We start from the raw sequence: 17784 nt of genomic DNA, 5'->3' as shown, positions 1-17784 counted from the left end.
TTTTTGCAGCTATACAAACAAAAAAACTATAAAAGTTTTTATTAAGATATGAGATGGTATGGATGGATTATGATTCCTATAGGTTAGATCACGGAGCCACTGAGGCAGATCTTTGAACCTGGGCTGCTCCCCCCTCCTCCCCAAAGCGGAAAGTATTACATTTCTCCCAAAATATTCTTGTTAAACAATAAAAAGGCCCTTGTCAAACAATGAAAAATGCTAGTTCTCTGCCAATAATATGAATCTCCAGCTTCATGTCTGTTATCCCAGAAAAATGGCTGAATTCAGAGAGGCTCAATCTCCTTTTGGCTCCAGGGTGATAACTTTTTTTTTTTGGGTCTGTTCACAGGCACTCTTGAATTGTCTAGTAAGTTCCAAAGGGTTTTTGATTTGTGTTGATGGCCTGATCACACCATTAAAATTGCAGAATGTTGAGGTAATTTCAGGCCTGAGTGACAAGGGCAGGACAAGATGGAAATAGCTAGTAGTCTCATTTGGGATGTTGAATACATGAAAGAGAGCGAAATCAGGCTGCAAAGGTAGATTGGAGCCAGATTCTGGAGGCTCTTACATCCCAGACTATGGCATTTGTAACTTATTCTAGAAGTCTTAAGTTGTTGAATAGGGTGGCTATGTGATCAGATCTCTCCTTAAGGAGATCATTATTGGAAGCCATTTGAAAGATATGTTGGAAAGACCAGAGGCAGGGAGGCCAGTTAGAAGGCAAAGACCAAGTACCAGGTTAGAGATAAGGAGGGTAGGAATAGGGTGGTGAATTCAATAGACATTTATTCAGTGCTTACTGTGTCAAGTTTTGTGCTAAGCCCTGGGGATAAAAGAAAGGCAAAACTGTCCCAGTCTTCCAGGAGCTCACCCTCTAAGGGGGAGAGAGGACATGCAAACAACTATGTACTTGTAGTATAGATACAGGGTAAACTGGAGGTAATCTCAGAGGGAAAGTAACTGGAGAGTACCTGGGAGAAGATAACAGTAGATAACAGCTGTCTGAATCTTGATTGTTAATAAATATGGATTTAATGAATCTAAAGGGAACAGAGGTTACCGAGTGATGGTGATAAAAGGAGAGTCTGTAAGTAGCTTTGGGGACCAAGGAGTATTCTGACTACCCCATGGTGACCAGTGAATGGCATATAAGTGCCACCAGTACTGGAAAGGGTAGCCAGGGATTTCACATTCTGGAGGAAGCCAGATGAGGTGTGAAGTTAAATGGTTTAAGATGGAGTAGGCATTCCAGGAGAGGCTGTGGAAGGAATGGGTGAGTCTGAGGTGGGATATTTAGGGGGTAGGGTTAGGGTGATTATGGGAGCAGGGTATGGATGATGATCCAGAGAGTGTCATGAAAACATAGAGAAGGGAGTGTCCCGGGGGAGAGGGTAGTCCACAGGGTCAAATGCTTCAGCCAGATTGAGAGGGAGGAGGACTGAGAAAAGGCCATCAGATCTGGAAACTGAGACATCAGGTAACTCTGGAGAGGGCACTTTCAGTTGAGTGATGAGGCTGATAGGAAGCTGGATTGAAGAGTAAAAGAAGAGGAAGTGTAGGCAACAAGTGTAGTTTGGCTGGTTTAAGACTATGAGAGTGGCCTGTGAGAATGTTTGAATAATGGGGGAGACCTGGCTGTTTGTAGGCAGCAGGGAAAAGCCAGTCAATAGGGAGAGATTTGAAGACCGGGGGGGGGGGGGGGGGGGATAGGAGTTTACAGTGTAGTTGTAATTGTGTTTATTCTAATTGTTTTGCATAGAACAATTTCTGAAATATATTCCAAACTTATTTCCTTTCTTTTTTAAACAGAGGATAAGGAACATAATACAGTTATCCCTTCCACATCACAACTTTCCCCATCATGGTTGCAGGTTGGCATAAAACATTAAATGGGAATTTCAGAAGAGTTTGCAGAAGCCACAGACAACACGCAGAGGCCAGCAGACGACACAGAAAAGGTTTAGAAACTCAGAAATGCGTAAACTATATGTATAGTATTGTATAACATCAACATACTGTACCTTTTAATACCATAATAATTCAGACTTCTTCTCCGGTACAGAGGGAGGGTCAAAACATTTTATGTAGATTTTCTAGATTGTGGGGGCGCAGACTCCCTAACTCCCGCGTTGTGGAAGGGATAACTGTATAGCTTCCCCCCCCACAAAGCAATTGGGGTTAAGTGGCTTGCCCAGGGTCACACAGCTAGTGTCAAGTGTGTGAGGCCCGCTTTGAACTCAGGTCCCCCTGACTCCAGGGCTAGTGCTGTATCCACTGCGCCACCTAGCTGCCCCTGTATAGCTTTTCTGATGACATCATTCTCATCAATTATTCTTATACCATGTTATAATTCAATGCATTACTCAGGTTTTACTTGTTCTTCTTGGCTCCAGACTGCTTTGCTTTGGGAGTTCCTCTGCTATCTTTTTATAGTTTTTCCTTTTTCTTCCCTCCAGGTCAGCTGTCACTTCTCTATCAGCAAACTTGCACACCCTTCCTACCTCTCCATTCCTACTCCTTTTCTGTTGTAATCTTGGAGAGCAGGCCACTAGACTTGTTTCAGTTGTTGTAAGCTATGACTCTTGTAAGCACAGACCCAGAGGATGGGCCTCTCCTCTTAGGAGTTTATGAGTCTAGTGCCTGTGCTTTGTGACTTCTATTTTAGGTTATCAGTCATCTGTTTTGCGTATTTCCTGCTTCCTGACTGTATCCTAGATAACTGAAATATTACTTTAGCATGATAAAGTCTTTGAGGATAGGTGTTATATCTTCTGCTTCTTTTTAGATCCCAGTGGCTAATCCAGTGTTCACAGCATGGAAACCCAATAAATACTTGACAGTCGATTAACTGAGACCTTAGGCCATCCAAGCTCCTAAGAGTTACAGTATACACCTATCTTGCTTGATTTTTGGTTTGTGATTTCAAACTGTCCTTGCTCAGTTGTGCTTGAGTCAGAAGAGCTAAGTCCTAGGGGTAAGTTCCATTCTCTGAGACAGGAATAGTTAGGGTCCCATCCCTGAAACCAACTCACCCTTGATGCACTAACCCACCTCACTGTTCATCACCCAGGTTCATGCCTGGGAGCAGTTTGCTTCCTACTACTATCCCATTATGGGGGCATGTGGCCAGATTATTTATGACTCCCCTCCCAGAGAACTCAGGGGTATATGGGCCATATCATTTCTTGACCTCTGAAAATCTAAGCTTCAAATTCAGATGGCAGGAATAGAGCACCAAGATCTGAAAGCTTGCCTACGCTCACTGAGCAATATTTGGTACAGCTGTTGTTTCTGGTGGGGGAGAAAGGCAGGGGAACAGATCCACAGATGGCAGAATGGGGTGGAGCCCTCCAGAAACATTCTCTTGGGAAGTGAGGGAGGGGGTCTGCTGATAATTCTAGTCACAGCAGGGCAAAATCAACTATTCCAAATTCTACAGTTGAGACTTAGTCTAATGGATGTGCGCTGGCTAAAGGTACAGCAAAGGCTGGGAAATCGTAGCTAGAAGAAACAAGGAGCCTATTGTATTCATTCACTGTCCCTTCCTTACTTGACATAGAATCAGGAGACTTGAGTTAGAATCTCCTGCCAGATACTTCTTAGCTGTATAACCCTAGATAAAATACTTTACCTGGCAGACATTCAGTTTCCTCATCTGTGAAATGGGAATAATAACCATCCATATACTGCTGACCCCTCACATGGTGGTTGTAAGGAGAACAGCTTGCAAACTTTGGAGCTATGTGACTAGGAGCAGTTGTTTTGTATTACTGGTCTGTTCTCAAGGCTGATTATTTCTGGCATTATGAAGGTCTCACTCTAACGTGCACAGACCGTGTTAGCATATGAAAACATTTGCTAAGCTTAGTTTCCTGGCAAAAGCCGAGCTCTATAAGACTGAAGCACTCTTTCATTGGAATTCAGACATATTTACTCTAACACAAATTTTACTCTGAAAATCCTTGTTACCTGAGGTTCTGTGTAGAGTATTTTGTCTATTCATACTTATGCAAATATAACTTCAGGACCCAATTTAGGATTTGTAGGATCCCCAGTCTAGAGCTAGAAAGGACCTTAGGGGTCACAGAGTCCAGTTCCCTCATTTTCAGAGGAGGAAACTGAGGCCCAATGTGGGGAAGTGACTTGCCTAGGGTCACATAGCTAGTACATGCCAGAGGTAGGATTTGAACCCCAGATCTTAACAATTGCAAGTCCAGCACTACTGTGTCAAAAAAAAATTTACCTATAATTTTTTTAAACTTCTCAATTTATACCTAAGCATACTTGTATGATTCCAGCCATTATTTCTAAGCAATTCAACCTCCTTAAGTTTCAGCTAATATTTTAATCTGTTACTTTATCCAAGCCAAAGCAAGCCTTGACAGAACCCATGCACAAAAGCAGAAATCCAAACACATCTATCATTTGTTTTTACAAATTAAATGTCAGCCTATTTAGGTTTGACTATCACTCTCTAACAAAGTTGAATCTTAATTATTATTCCACGAGTTCCAACACATGTATCATGAACACCTAAAAGCAACACTCTACGAGATATAAATAGAACAAAAAATAGCTCATTATTCAGCAACCCAACATTTGGTAACAATACCAATTTTTGTTTCGGTCCAGAATTTTCCAGTGATTAGATATACATTTTCTATCAGTAGACCAAGAAGGAACCATAAACCAAGTTGCAAAGCATTTAATTGGGATAGAAGAGTGGACCACATGACGGGAAACTTAGCAATAGAATCCTTCTCGGAATCACAGAGTTTTAGAGGTAGAAGGGACCTCCACAACCATGTAGTATTCCAAACTATACGTGAAAGCCTCTGCACAGTAACATGCCTGTTTAATGGCCATCTGGCTTCTATTTGCATACCTCTGGAGGCAGCCTAGCCCACTTCTAATTGTTAAGTTTTTCTTTGTTTTTAAGATATAAAACTTATTTTTAGGGTTTTTTTTCCATTAACAAACATTTATTTATTTTGTTTCTCCCTCTCACCTCCTAGCCATTGGAAAAAATAAAAAGAACAAAATCATTGTAATAAATTTGCAAAGTCAAGTGAAACAAATTCACTTGTTGCTATGACTCTTTCTCTATCTTGAGTCCATCACCTCTTGCTCAGGTGGTGGGTATCATGCTTCATCACTGGGCCTCTGAAATTGTGGTTGGCTATTGCCCTGAGCAGAGTTCTGAAGCATTTCCAGATTATGCTTTGACTTACCATCTTATTGTTGTTGTAGAAATTGTTCTCCTGGTTCTGCTCATTTCATTCTGCATCATTTCATACGATTAAATCTTCCCAGGTTTGTCTGAAACCATCCTTTTGTCATCTCTTATGGGCCAAGAGTATTGTTAGGAAGTTGTTGTCATCATTATTGTTGTTATTTTTAAACTGATATCAAGCTTAAACTCGCCTCTACACTTTTTACTCCTTCTTCCTTGTATTGCCCTGTGGGGCCAAGGAGAACCAGTCTAGTTCCTCTTCCGTATGATGGCCCTTCAAATGCTTGAAGCCAATCTTGCAGATTCCCTTTTTCCCACTCCCACACCCCTCCCATCTCTTTTTCTCCAGGCTAAACATTCCTAGTTCTTTCAGTTGGTCCTCATATGGTGTGGACTCAAGACTCATTCACCATCCTGGTTGCTTTCCCCTGAGCGTCCTGGCCATCTCCAGTCGTCCTGATCAGTATCTGGCCACTGGACCCAGATGGCTGTGGAGGAGAAAGTGAGGCTGGTGACTTTGCACAGCCCTCCCTCACTTAAATCAAAGTCAATTGCAGGTCATGTTATCATCTCCCTGATGTCATGGTCCTCTTTGAGAATGAAGGATAGATCACACACAATCAGAGCTATCCCCTGGATTCTCTTCAGCCGATCAGTGTCTGTCTTAAATTGTGACATCCCATACTCAACATGATATTCTAGAGATAGTCTGACCAGGGAGAAGGACAAAACTATTGCCTTCTTTTCTTCTTTCTCTAGGCTTGCTCTCATTTGTTCACATAAGTTCAGTTGATCACTCTCACATCTATATATCCAGCTCTAATCTCTCTCTTGAACTGTAATCCTGCATCACCTGCCTGCTGGGCATCTCTGTAGCTGTCCCGTTGGCATCTCAAATGCAACATATCTTCCTAAAGCTTCCTCTCCTCCAAACCTCCCTATTTTTCTTGAGGTTACTATCATCCTTTCAGTGACTCAGGTTCCCAAGTCCTTAGTCATCCCTGATTCTTCTCTTTCCCTCACCCTCCATGCTCAATCAGTTGCCAAGACTTGTTAGTTCTACCTGCACAAGATCTCTCCCAGCCATCCCCTTTTCTCTACTCAGACAACCACTTACTAGTTCAGGCCTGCATCACGTCTCTCACCTAGACTGCTGCAATACACTCAATTGCTTTCCTTGAGGTTTTTTTTTTTAATAAAGGAGAGGATATAGTAGCAACAATAGCAATGAAGAGGAAGAAAGAAAAAGATTCATAATATCTGAAAAATGAAGATGAACAGGAGGTTAAGAAAGTCTGGAACATAACTTTGTAAGGTCTGCCTCCTTCCCCCATTGATGGGTTCCTCCTGGACCCTCCTTTGTGGAAGGACCTAGGCCTTCCTTCGTTCCCTTCTTAAACTTGTTTCTCATTCCCAGTCTTCAAAATCATGACTGCTAGTGGAAAGTTTTCCTTCCCTTCCCAATCCCCACCCCCTCTTCTCAGCTCTCTTTTGTGGGCTGAATATAACCTTGATACAAACATTTTTGTCTTCTATACCCAGCTTTTAACCTGCTTGCCAAGTTAACAAAAACCAAAAAAATTAGTCTCTGTGGTTCCAGTATCTCCCCTCTCCAAACCTCTTTCTGTATTATTGGTCTCCAGACTTTTGCTTTTGTACCCCATCAGTAAAAAAATTTTGAGCATACCCCCGTATATTTACTTATTTATGAATTATATACATGTATAACTGTGCTAATAATTATGAATGTTATATGACACAAAATAGAAATGAAAAAGGATGAGATAAAGATGAAATCATATTTTTTTTTTGTCCTAGAATCAATAGGCAGTCACTGGAGTTTGTGGAGGAGGATGGGTGCCATGGTCTGAGCTGTGCAGTAACATTAATTTCACAGCTGAGTGGAAGCTGGAATGGGGGGAGACAAGGCGGGGGAAACTAACCAGCAGCCTGTTGCAATAGGCCAAGTGTGAGGTTATAAGGCCCTTCCCCAGATGAGCGGCAGCATCAGAGGAGAGAAGGGGGCGTACAAGAGAGGAGTCTTGGAGGTAAAAAGGCAAGATTTGGCAACTGACTGGATATGAGGGAGGAAGACAGAGGGAGTCAAGGATGACACTGAGGTTGAATACCTGGGGAGTGGAAGAATTGGCCTTTACAGAAAGAGACAAACTCCAAATAGGAGAGGATTGGGGTGAGGGAAGATACTGTACCGAGGTCTTGTTTTCACTGTTGTTGCTTTTGTCCTCATTGTATATTCAGTGGAGTTCAGATGGGAACAGCTCGGGGACAAGTTACTGTTCTGCCCTTGTTCTTTGATGCTTAATGTTCAGATTGTGCAGGTGGATAAAATAACGGGCTGTTATTGTTATTGTTACTGATGTTGTTGCTGTTTTACCCAATTTCTTAACCAGAATCTCTAGTTTCTTCCTACCCTTGTGATGCATGGTGTAGCCCATCCTCACCTATCCTAAGTGAAAAAGGCAGAGATGGAGTTCTTTCTCACTGGTCACTGCCCTGAATTGGAGCCTGTCTTCGAAGGGTTGACTACTATAACTAAAGGTGATTTAGGGCACAAGGGGTAGGTATATGGGGAGGAGGGGAGGAATTTTCCCAATGGCATCTCAGCTACTGTTGCTTTGGGGGTCCAGGGCAAAGTTTAAGTTGGAGAGAAGTTCCACAGTTGTGGGATTCCACCCACCCTCTGATTGGTTGGTTGGTCATGCACTCCTTGGGATCAAGCCATGGGCCTCCTAGGAGCTCCCAGCCCTTATTTGAGAGACCATTATTCTAATCCGATTGCCAAGTGAATATTCCTAAAACACAGGCCTGACTGTGGGACTCCCCCTGCTCAAAAGTTACCCCCTAGGATAAAGTACAAACTCTTTAGCCTGGCACTTACACCCTTCCGCAAACTGGCGCCAGCTTGTCTGTCCAGACTTTTACTAACTTACTAAGTACTCCACAAAGTCCAAGTCTCATCCCCATCTCCCATCCCTGTGCCTTTGCCAAGGCCATCTTTCGGACCAAGACCAGACCAGACAACCCTCCTTACTGCCACCTTTTAGAATTTCCCTTCCTTCAGGATTGGACTTAGGTGCTACTTCTCACTGGAAGCCTTTCCTGATGTGCCACTTCCCCCCCCCCCAAGTTGTTAAGACTTTCTCCTTCCTCTTATTCTTTTGTATTTATATGTATTGTCTATGGACATCAAGCGAATCGAAGCTCCCTCTTGGCAAAGGCTATTTAATTTTTGTCTTTATTATACTCAGCTTCTAAACCAGGCTCTTAAATACGTCAGCTATCTTACAAGAGTTCATTGAATGGAATATTATTGAGGGGCTTCCTTGTCAGCTACTGATTGGACTGGGAGGCCTCAGAGGGTCATTCCAATGTTGAGATCATAGGATTCCATAAAATTTACCCCTCTGTGCCAGAAAGAAGATCTTTCCTGGCATTAAAATATGTCTTCCTAGAAAGTGACCTTAACATGGGTACCTTTTGCCACTTGCCTACGTCACCAGCTCCCTTGCCCTTTCCTAGTCCTGACTTTCTTCAGAACCCATTGCTGATTTGCAGTGTGGAAAAAGAGCAATTTGAGTTTGTTTCCCTGACTTTTCTTGGGGTAGTAAGTCCATTCCCCCGAAAAAGTTAAAGAAAATCACAACTTGCAGAGGCCATTGCCTAGTTTTGTAGCTTACTGATAGGTGACATAAAGGGAAGACATGAACTTAAACTTTGCTGCTTTGGTGCCAACACTGCCCATTGTCTTTGGATGGGTTTCCCCCGTTAGTGTTGTCTATGTTTACATTGTTGTAATCAATGTGTATGTTGTTCTCTTGGTCCTGCTTCCTCTATTCCCCATCACTTACTAGAAGTCTTACCATGTTTCTCTGAACTCTTCATAATTGGGTTCTTCTCATAGCACCATAATATTCCATTACAGTCATGCAGCACGTTTTCCTAATCGTTGGGAACATAATCTTGTTTCAATTTATTTATTGCAAATAATATTGCTATGAATATTTTTTGCTACACAAGGGTCTTTTTTTAAAATTGTATTTTATTTTTTCCAATGACATGTAAAGATAGTTTTCAACATTCTTTTTTGTTAGATTTTGAGTTCCAAATTTTTCTACCTCCTTTCCTTTCCTCTCCCTTCCCCAAGAGAGCAAGCAATCTGATATAAGTTATACATGTACAGTCATGTTAAACACATTTCCACAGTAGTCATTCAGCATTCATTTTTTTTAAGATTCTGAGTTCCAGATACGAAGGTCTTTTCTTGCTGCTATTAGCCTTCTTGGGATATAAATCCATTTGTGGGATTTTTAGGTCAAAGCACATGAACAATTGAATAACTTCTTGCATAATTCCAAATCTTTAAAATACATAGGACATAGGACCAAAATGTCTTCATTGATTATCTGTGAAAGCTAGGATGACAAGGTACCTGAATGATATTGAATGTTCATTTATATTCTTTGGGAGTGTTTTGATTATATCAATGAAAAAATAATGACAATATTTTCAATTCAAGCTATATACTCTCTTTCTTCCCAAGAAGCAGTGGGTAATGAATTGGCAATTTGTTTTGTTGATCAAATAAGACAATGTATGCAAACTGCTTTGTGAACCTAAAGCACTATGTCAGCTATTTTTGTTGTTATTACTACTACTACTACTACTACTACTACTACTACTACTACTACTACTACTACTACTACTACTACGACTACTACTACTACTATTATTCCTTCTCCTCCTCCTCCTCCTCCTCATAATTCAGTGGAGTTCAGGTAGAAAGTTTTTGAACAAATTTCTATCCTCCTAGTCTTCTTATGTTTAATATTTGAACTATTTGTGCAGGTAGAGAAAATGATTATTAATTGTTGTTCATGCTGTTGCTATTGCTATTTTACCCAGTTACCTAACCAGACTATCCAATCTCAACCTTGGTTATCTCATGAAACAGCCTCAGCTAGCCTTCCTGACTCCAAACTGTCTTGTTTCCAATCCATCCTGTATACCATCACATTTCCTATTTTTCTCTACATCTGTGATTTCATTGCTGAGGGGGAACTCCAAATGTGGAAATTCCCTTCATCATTGCAGATAGGAAACTCATTTGTAATGTATAATTACCAATTATCTCTAAGTACCACTTTTCTTAGACCTCTTTGCAAAAAATCTTCAGTGTTTCTAACTCTTCGGCCTTGCTTTCAAGGACTTCCAGAGTCTGGCCCCATCCTCCCTAACCTAACCAGATTTGATTCCCACTGTTCTCCAATGTCTACTCTTTACTTAGTCATTCCAATCTTCTCAAATGGCCCACAAACATGCCTGGTTTATACCAACCTCTCTTCCTTGCCTTTACTCATATTTTCCTTTCACCTAAAATTTCCTCCCCTATCCACTCCCTTTCCCTTTGGCTCTCCAAGTCCTGCCGTTTATTTTCCTGAATGGTATTAGGTCCACCTCCTTCCTTGAAGGAGAGCCAATTTAATGTCCCCTGAATATTCCAACTCACATGGAACTCCCTCCCTTTTCTTTGAGTTCCTCCAGCGCTCAAACACTGCAGTAGCATTTGCTGGGATTTTCTCTTGTATTTTACAATTTTGTTCACCCAACTAAATTACAAACAATAAGTGCTTAATAAATGCTCCTTGATGGGACTTTATCCCCAGAAATGAATGCTTGTTGATTTGGCCAGATTTTCATGAGCCTTGCGTTAATCTTACTTCTCCTTAAGACTTAAACCCTTGTTGCTGTAGCTGCTTTAGGCCCTAGGCACTGGGAATAAAAATGACATGCTCTCTGCCTTCAGAATATTTCCAGTCTAATAGTGCGGATAAGACAAGTACACAGATAACTGTAATGGAAATTAGACTATGACTGAATATGTAGGAGAAGTCAAACAGAGGGGCCTGAGGGATTCAAGGAGGAAGGAAGGAGGAAGGGCCTTGGCTTCCATGTCATATGAGGACCAGTTGAAGGAATAGGACACATTTAGACTGTGAGTGCCTTGAGAGCAGGGACTGTCTTTTGCTTATCTTTAGTACTTAGCAAAGTGCCTGGCATATAGTAGGCACCTGATAAATGTTTATTGACTGACTGGTTGACATTTAACCTGGAGAAAAGAATAGTGGGCGTTGTTATTCTTGTTCTTGTTCATTCTTTGTTTTCCTGGGGGACCAATGGCCTCATGGAGTGGGTGAATGGAGATGGGTGATATCATGATATCAATCTACAGGTTTTGTTTTTGTTTTTGCTTTTTTTTTTTTTTGGCTTAGGCAGTCGGGGTTAAGTGACTTGCCCAGGGTCACACAGCTAGTAAGTGTCATATGTCTGAGGCCAGATTTGAACTCAGGGCCTCCTGACTCCAAGGCTGGAGCTCTATCCACTGTGCTATCTACAGTTATTATAAGGGCTGTCAATGTGGAGGAGAAATTAAACCATTTTGCTTGGTAGAACCAAGAGAAATGGGTAGGAGTTGGAAAGAAAAAATATTTGGTTCGATGTCAGGAATAGCTAGGTAATGATTTAAGCTGCCCAAAAGTGGAATGAGCTGCCTTAGGAGGTAGTGGGGTCCTCTTTCCTTGAGGTGTTTAAGCAGAGCCTGGGGGGACCTTTTGTTGAATGTGTCGTAGTGAGAATTCCTTTTGTGTATCAGTTGGACTAAGGTGGCTGCTGAGGTCCAGGCCAACTCTCCCGTCCTATGATTCTATGAAACATTTCTAATCGGATTGATCAGAGAAATTCTAGTGGATGAAGTGGTGACTCTAAGGTGGATTACTGGCTGAGTTGGACTTTAAGGGAAGGATGTCAGCAGTTGAAAACTGGGGGATGGGATGGGAGGGTGTGTATTATAGATATTGGGGATGTTGTGGATAAGTGTATGAAGGTGGGAGAGGGAAGATAAGATCAGAGAACCCAGAGAAATAAGAGTTTGGCTGGAACACCGAGTACTTGAAAAGGAAGTGCTGTGAAAGAAGACCAGCAAGCCAGACTGGGGTGGGGGCTTTGGTTGGCAAGCTAAGAAGATTGTATTTTATTGGGTAAATAGTGGGGAGCCTCTAAGGATTTTTGAATATAGGAATGATGTGATGATACAGTAGCATGAGGAAGATTACTTTGTCAATAGTGTGGAAGATGAGGATTGGAGATAGGAAATGCTTCGCTGATAGACTGACTAGTTAGGAGTTTTATTATCATTGTTATTAATAATAACAACTTTTTAGTGGTATGGTAGTAACACTTCATATCTAACCATCCGTTTAGAGAGTTGCTAAATGTTGCAAAATAAGCAAGAAAGAATGATGAGCCTTAGCCTTATGAAATTATCGCCTTGAACCAAGGATACCAGCTCAATTTCCAAGTCTTTCCTTTTGTTCCCCAGCCAGAAGTTATCTTCTTCCTATGAATATCTTATTTGTCTTCTCTTCACTTGTAAGATTCTTTCTTTGTGCTTTAATTTTTTTTATGTAAGTGTTTTTCCTCCCCACCCTGACTGCTTTTTTTGAGGGCAGAGCTTGATCTTACTTATCTGTATACCCTACAGAATTTTGTGTATGTTGGGGCCTTGACTTCCTGCTGCTGTGTCCTTTCCTGCCTAATCTGCATCCTCAGAAGGAAGGGGAATAGTGGGGTGGGACCCTCCATCAGACCATCTGACTGTATGCTTTCCATCTTATATTGCACTTTCTCTAGCCTGATCTTCAGTCTCCTTTGAGAAGAGGAATGGAATCCTATCAACAATGAACATTCTCATACCTGTCGTACCATTCATAGCCTAGGGATTCTAAACACCTGTAAGCCATCATTCAAACCCTCCCCACCCTCTTCCTTATTTTCATCCTCCTCAACCCTCCTGCCCCAGAGTTCCAACAAAAACCACCTTCCCCTTCCATTGTGCCCTTGGGAATGCCTGTTCCGTAGGCAACAAACTTCCCCTCATCCTCTATCTTTTCCTCTCCCACTCCTTCCAAGCTCTCCTTCATACCTGCCTGTTCTCTGATGCAGCCTCCCTGGCCACCCTTTCCAGTACTGGCTGCTCTTTCTCTCATTCTTAGCTTGCTGATCAAAGCAGGGAAGTCAGAACTTCTTGCTTCCAGTTGCAACTTCCAAGTTCTCCCCTTTCCTCTAACACTCAGTAACTTCTCTTTCTTTGATGTTCATGCCTGTCATATCTACCGCCTGATGAAAATTCTGATAGCTGTTGTCTACAGAACTCCACCTCACTGTCTTTCCTTCCTCAGTGCATTTGGTACCTGGCTCACAATCTTTATTTCCTCCTTAACTCCTGCCCACGTACTAGGGGACTTCAGCATACATATTAACTCTCCCTCAAACACCCTAACCACTCAGCTCCTCCACCAACTCACTTCCCGTGACCTATTCCTTCACCCCACTTCAGCTACGCACAAAAATGTTCATACTCTTGACCTTGCCACCACCCACAGATGTACCACTTCCTCATTCAAGAATTCCAAAATCCTTTTATTCAGCCATAATCTATTAGCTTTTTCCTTCTCCCTCTGCCTTTCCTTATAAAACCCTACTCTTTGTCCTTAGTGTGATCTCCAAACCCTTGACCCCTCAATTCTCTCCCAGGGCATCTTCACTGTACTAACCATTCTCTTCTCTTTTCCCTATCTTGACCTTTAGTGAACCAATTCAACTCTACACTGTCCTCTTCTCTTGAATCCCTATTCTTTATCATTTCACCTATTGTGCCTTGCCAAACCTCTGCCTTGGATCACTCCCACCATTCATCACCTTAACTCTTACATATGCCCAGCTGAACATTGGTGGAGAAAATCATGCAACTGTTGTCACTGGGTCTACTCCAAATATGTGCTATACAACCTCAACTGGGATGTCACTGCTGCTTGGCAAACTTTCTATACCTCCGTTATCAACTTGCTCTTCTAAACCTTCTCATCCCTCCTCAAACTTCCCACCCTCTTACCTGAGAACCTTGCCTCATATTTTAGAGAAAAAATTGAGGCCATACACTGTGAGCTCCCTCTTCTCCCCGATTCCTCATTTCCTATCACTCAGGTGCCTTCTGGCATTATCTCCTCCTTCATGCCTGTCTCACATGATGAGTTGGCCTTACTCCTTACCAAGGATAACACCTCTACTCGTTTAAGTAATCCGATTCTATCTTGTCTCCTCGAAAAGATTGTCCCCTCCGTTTTTTTAATTAATTTATTTTGATTTATCAACAATCACTTCCATAAGCTTTTGAGCTTTAAATTTTTCTCCCCCTCACTCCCACCCTTCCATCCTAAGATGGTGCGCAATCTGATATAGGCCATACATACACATTCCTATTAAACATATTTTCACACTAGTGATGTTGTAAGGAAGAGTTAGAACCAATAGGAGAAACTACCAGAAAGAGGAAACAAAACAAAACAGAAGAAAAAAATAGCAAATAGTATGCTTCAATCTGCATTCAAACTCCATAGTTCTTTCTTTGGATGTGGATAGCATTTTCCATCATGAGGCCTTTGGAGATGTCTTAGACCCTTGCATTGCTGAGAAGGGCTAAGTATCAACGTTAGTCATCACACAATGTGGCTGTTACTGTGTACAACATTCTCCTGGTTCTGCTCACTTCGCTCAGCATCAGACCATACAAGTCTTTCCAGGTTTTTCTGAAGTCAGCCTGTTTATCATTTCTTATAGCACAATAGTATTCCATTACATTCATATACGACAACTTGTTCAGCCATTCCCCAATTGATGAAGGTTGCCCCCTCTGTAATTCCCACTTTGACTTATTTTCATTCTCTCCCTGTCTATTGGCTGCTTCTCTACTGCCTACAAACATGTCCATGACTCCCTCATCCTGAAAAAACTCTCAGTTGATCCTTCCGTTCCCACTAACTAGTATCTTATATATCATCTGCTATTGTAGCTAAACTCCTCACAAAGGCCCTTTACAACATGTGCCTCCACTTTCTCTCCTCTAACTCTCTTCTTGACTTCTTACAATCCAGCTTCCAACCTTATCATTCTACCAACACTGTTTTCTCCCAAATTACCAATGATCTCTTAGTGGCCAAATCCAGTGGCCTTTTCTCAGTCCTCATTCTCTTTGACCTCTCTGCAGCCTTTGACTCTGTAGATCACACTCTCCTCCTTGACATTCCCTTCTCCCTAGGTTTTTGGGATGCATCTCTCTTTCCTGATTGTCTTCCTACCTATCTGACCACTCCTTCTGTCTCTCCTTTGCTGGATCCTCCTCCAGATCATGCCCTCTAACCCTAGGTATCCCTCTGGATATTTCTACCCTCTTCTCTTCTCCCTCTGTGCTACTTCACTTGGTGATGTCATCAGCTCCTGTGGATTTAACAAGTATCTCTATGCTGATGATTCTCACATCTTCCTTTCCTGCCCCCAAACTCTTTGCTGACCTTCAGTCTCACATCTCCAACTGCCTTTCAAACATCTCAACCTAGACGTCCCAAACTGAACTCATTATCGTATCCGCTGACCCCACCTCTCCCTTGCCTGTTACTATAGAGAGCAGCTCTATCCTCCCAGTCCTCAGGCTCACAACCCTGGATTTCTCACTGTCTCTCATCTCCCCCCCCCCCCCCCCGTCCCCCCATCAAATCTGTTGCCGAGGTCTATCAATTTCACCTTTGTAACTCCTCTCGAATATTCTCCCTTTTCTCCTGGGACACTGCTCTCCCTCTGGGGCAGACCTTCATCACCTGGATTATCACAATAGCCTCATGGGGGCTCTGCCTTCCTGGAGTCTCCCTCCACTCCAAGCCGTTCTCCATTCAGCCACCAAAATGACTTTCCTAAAGTGCAGGTCTGATCACATGCATGATCAATAAACTCCAGGGGCTCCCCATTCCCTCCAGGAGCAGACACAACATGCTGTGTTTGGCATTCAAAGCCCTTCATCACCTAGCCCCCTCCTACCTGTCCAGTCTTCTTACACCTTACTCTACCGTACACTCTTTAACCAATGACATGGGCCTCCTTCCTATTGTACAAACAAAACACTCCATCTCTTTCCTCTCGGCATGTCCCTAATGCCTAAAATGTTGCCTAAAATGTTCTCCCTCCTCTGCTCTGGCTGCTAACCACCCTGGCATCCTTTAAGTCCCAAGTAAAATCTCATTCCCCACCCCCCATTCTAGTCCCTTCTCTCTGTTAATTATTTCCTATGTAGCTTGTTTCTATTTGTTTGTTGTTCCCCTCCCCCCCATTAGATTGTCAGTTCCTTGAGAGTAGAGACTGTCTTTTGCCTCTTTTTTGGATCCTCAGTGCTTAGCACAGTTCCTGGCACATAGTAGGCGCTTAATGAATGTTTATTGATTGGTTAATTCCTCGGTAAATACTTGTTGAATTGCTTTGAAGATAGTGGACATGCTTTACACTCTGATCTTAGTTGGAAAGGTCTCTAGTTTTTCTTTCTTTTTTTTTTAAGTGCCAAGATCTTTTTATTTATTTATTTTTATTTTCAAGTTTTTTTTCCCACTTAATAGTGTTTTATTTTTTTCCTAATTACATGTAAAGATAATTTTCAACATTCACTTTTATAAGATTTTGAGTTCCAAATTTTTTTTTCTCCCTCCCCCCTCCCCATCTGATATAGGCTATACATGTACAATCATATTAAATATATTTCCACATTAGTCATGTTGTGAAAGAAGAATCAGAACAAAATGGGAAAACCACAAGAAAGGGGGGGGGGAAAGAAAATAGTTCTAGTTTTTCTTAATGACATCTAATAGTGTTTCTTGCTTTTACCTAGATAAAATTTACCATATTAAGGAACAGTATTTATTCAATTAATCGGAACCAGTACTCAAGCAGCAGGATGGATTAGACTAAAGAAGATCAGGAACAGGTGTCTAAGTCATTGTGAGAGAATTCTTAGAATTGTCCTTTGAAATATGTGCACTAGCAATTATTATGTAAGAATGGTGTAATAATGCTTATACTACAGAAAGACTTAGGGAAAGGAGACATGAATTAATCTGAAGACTCAACCTGATCCATGTTTTCATGGAGATGTTGGCTTTAAAAAGACTACAAAATGCAGTCAGAAAGTATAGATCTTCCATGGTTAAATTGCTATTTAATTGCTTTTCTTTGTGTTCAGTTTTTTCCAGGTGTGAAAGGCATATAGCTATTTTATCAGACTCTCTAGAAGAATTACCTGAAACAGATGAGCCTGTTTGGATCTTGGGGAAGCAGTATGACGTTCAAGCAGGTAGGATTCTGAAGTCATCAGTGAGAACAAAATTAGGCAGAAGGCTGGCACATCCCCAATATACTGTTAAAATAAGCTTCTCCTTATCTCTGGGCTGTCCAAAGAGTTACCTTAGGAAATGTTACTGCAGCTTTTGATTTCTGATGCACTGTCTACATGAAAATGACATTGCTACTCTGAAATTTTGCCTATGCCATAATGCAGTCATACCAGTCCTTTCTGCTTGAAAAGTGACAGCCATTATATTTTTGCCTCCTCACCTTGGGTAGTGCCTGCTTCCTAGCTTTTTCTCTCTTTCTACCTA

At 41.8% G+C, this 17784-nt stretch overlaps 1 protein-coding gene across 4 annotated transcripts in view; it reads left to right on the top strand.

The window, feature by feature from the left end:
• Window positions 1–17784, top strand: part of ATG4A (autophagy related 4A cysteine peptidase) — a 74359-nt gene that overhangs the window by 15400 nt on the left and 41175 nt on the right. For 2 of the 4 annotated variants that reach the window (XM_078147912.1, XM_020967226.2), the window contains exon 2: window positions 17370–17480. The exons of 1 other annotated variant lie outside the window; for it this stretch is intronic. In XM_078147912.1, coding sequence (XP_078004038.1) covers window positions 17370–17480 — 111 coding nt within the window. Of the gene's footprint in view, window positions 1–7647; window positions 7796–17369; window positions 17481–17784 lie in introns of all 4 variants that reach the window. One more of the 4 variants, XM_020967227.2, reaches the window with a different exon arrangement.

The sequence above is a fragment of the Phascolarctos cinereus genome, unplaced genomic scaffold (genome assembly GCF_003287225.1).
Source record: "Phascolarctos cinereus isolate Bilbo 61053 unplaced genomic scaffold, phaCin_HiC Scaffold_8;HRSCAF=390, whole genome shotgun sequence".
NCBI classification, from domain to species: Eukaryota; Metazoa; Chordata; class Mammalia; order Diprotodontia; family Phascolarctidae; genus Phascolarctos; species Phascolarctos cinereus.
This window is presented reverse-complemented; position numbering and strand designations above follow the sequence as displayed.